The sequence below is a fragment of the Empidonax traillii genome, unplaced genomic scaffold (assembly GCF_003031625.1).
Source record: "Empidonax traillii isolate 1590-97213 ecotype Southwest subspecies unplaced genomic scaffold, ASM303162v1 scaffold5410:size8405, whole genome shotgun sequence".
Classification (NCBI taxonomy): domain Eukaryota; kingdom Metazoa; phylum Chordata; class Aves; order Passeriformes; family Tyrannidae; genus Empidonax; species Empidonax traillii.
Genome location: NW_020960603.1, coordinates 1 through 2,206, shown reverse-complemented (window position 1 = coordinate 2,206; position 2,206 = coordinate 1). Strand labels below are relative to the sequence as shown.

General features: G+C 66.0%; 1 protein-coding gene across 1 annotated transcript; it reads right to left on the bottom strand.

Annotated features, from left to right (window-relative positions):
- Window positions 1-147: 147 nt before the first annotated feature.
- LOC114073125 (chromodomain-helicase-DNA-binding protein 3-like) lies at window positions 148-2,152 on the bottom strand. Its single transcript, XM_027910915.1, has 2 exons — window positions 1,937-2,152; window positions 148-291 (listed from the first exon to the last, which is right to left on the bottom strand). The coding sequence occupies exons 1-2, from the start codon at window positions 2,131-2,133 to the stop codon at window positions 156-158; spliced, it is 333 nt and encodes a 110-aa protein (XP_027766716.1). The 5' UTR covers window positions 2,134-2,152; the 3' UTR covers window positions 148-155.
- Between the last annotated feature and the right edge of the window lie 54 nt (window positions 2,153-2,206).

Below are 2,206 nucleotides of genomic sequence, written 5' to 3'. Positions count from 1 at the left end.
TCCCCCCAGTGTCCCCAGTGTCCCCTCACCGGTGTTTCCAGTAGGCATGTCCCAGTGTCCCAGTGTCCCCCCAGTGTCCCCAGTGTCCCCTCACCGGTGTTTCCAGTAGGCATGTCCCAGTGTCCCAGTGTCCCCCCAGTGTCCCCAGTGTCCCCTCACCGGTGTTTCCAGTAGGCCAGCTTGTGCAGGTCGTAGTCAGGGATGGGCATCTCATCCTCCTCCCAGGTGGCCTGATCGTAGGGCAGGTCCCGCCACTTCACCAGGTAATGGTACTGCCCCTTCCTGTCCACGCTGGGGACAATAAGGGACAGTGGGCACCCAGGGGGGGACAACAGGGACAGTGGGGACAATAAGGGACAGTGGGCACCCAGGGGGGGACAACAGGGACAGTGGGGACAATAAGGGACAGTGGGCACCCAGGGGGGGACAATGGGGGCCATGGGGCACCACGGGTGACAGCGGCCACCCACGGGGACACTGAGCATTCCCAGGGACACCTGGGGACACAGGGACAGCCAGGGGTGACACCAGGGAGCCCTGGGGACACAGGGACAGCCAGGGCAGCCACAGGTGACACCAGGGAGCCCTGGGGACACAGGGACAGCCAGGGCAGCCACAGGTGACACCAGGGACCCTGGGGACACAGGGACAGCCAAGGGTGACACCAGGGACCCTGGGGACACAGGGACAGCCAGGGCAGCCACGGGTGACACCAGGGAGCCCTGGGGACACAGGGACAGCCAGGGGTGACACCAGGGACCTCTGGGGACACAGGGACAGCCAGGGGTGACACCAGGGACTCCTGGGGACACAGGGACAGCCAGGGGTGTCACCAGGGACCCCTGGGGACACAGGGACAGCCAGGGGTGACACCAGGGAGCCCTGGGGACACAGGGACAGCCAAGGGTGTCACCAGGGACTCCTGGGGACACAGGGACAGCCAGGGGTGTCACCAGGGACCCCTGGGGACACAGGGACAGCCAGGGGTGACACCAGGGAGCCCTGGGGACACAGGGACAGCCAAGGGTGTCACCAGGGACTCCTGGGGACACAGGGACAGCCAGGGGTGACACCAGGGACCTCTGGGGACACAGGGACAGCCAGGGGTGACACCAGGGACCTCTGGGGACACAGGGACAGCCAGGGGTGACACCAGGGAGCCCTGGGGACACAGGGACAGCCAGGGCTGCCGTGGGGCCAGGCAAGGGCTGCCACGTGCCACCGGGGCCCAGGTGACAGCAGGGGACGTGCAAGGGACACAAGTGCCACCAGGGGTCACCCGATGTCACCGGAACCAGCGGCTGCCACCAGGGACACGGGGACACCCCGGCACGGGGGTCACCTGGGGACACGGAGGGGACACGGGGCCACCCGAGGTCACAGGGTCACCCAGGGACAGGGACACACGGACAGGACAGGGGGGTCACGTGAGGACACGGAGGGGACGTGGGGTCACTTGGACAGGGTGACACACAGGACACGGGGTCAGCTGGGGACAGGGACACACAGAGGGGACACTCGGGGACAGAGGGGTCACACAGGGTCACCTGGGGACAGTGTCTGACCATCCCAGAGGGTGCTGAGGACCTACAGGTGCCCAGAATGTCCCCAGGGGTGCCCAGAATGTCCCCAGGGGTGTCCAGAATGTCCCCACAGGTGCCCAGAATGTCCCCACAGGTGCCAGGGCTGTCCCCAACATCCCCTCCCAGACACTCCCTCCATCCCCTCCCAAACCCCCAAAATCCCCTGGGAATTTGGGGGTGATTTGGGGGGTCTCTGGGGTGATTTGGGGGGTCTCTGGGGTGATTTGGGGGGTCTCTGGGGTGATCTGGGGGGTCTCTGGGGTGATTTGGGGGGTCTCTGGGGTGATCTGGGGGGTCTCTGGGGTGATCTGGGGGGTCTCTGGGTGTGATTTTGGGGTCTCTGGGGTCCCCACCTGTGGTTGATGATGCGGTGCACCGTCATCCACTCGGGTTTGATGCCGTAGCGGTAGAATCGCTCCTCCATCCCCCCGAAAAGGGGGTCCCCCCCCGCGCCCCCCCTCTTCTCGCTCTTGGGGTCGTCGTCCCCCGAGCCGTAATCCAGGGGGGGCGGCTCGTCCATGTCGTTCTTGCGCTGGTAGTTCCGGTACATCACCAGGTGGAAGATCTCCAGCTGCGGGGGGAGAGGGGGGGACACCCCAAAATCAGAGAGGGACACCACAAAA

Bases quoted from the DNA above. Each gene is read 5' to 3' on its own strand.
- LOC114073125 (XM_027910915.1), bottom strand. From the start codon at position 2,133: ATGTACCGGAACTACCAGCGCAAGAACGACATGGACGAGCCGCCCCCC. The intron at 292-1,936 runs GTGGGGACCCCA...TATTGTCCCCAG, and splicing joins CACCGCATCATCAACCACAG to CGTGGACAGGAAGGGGCAGT.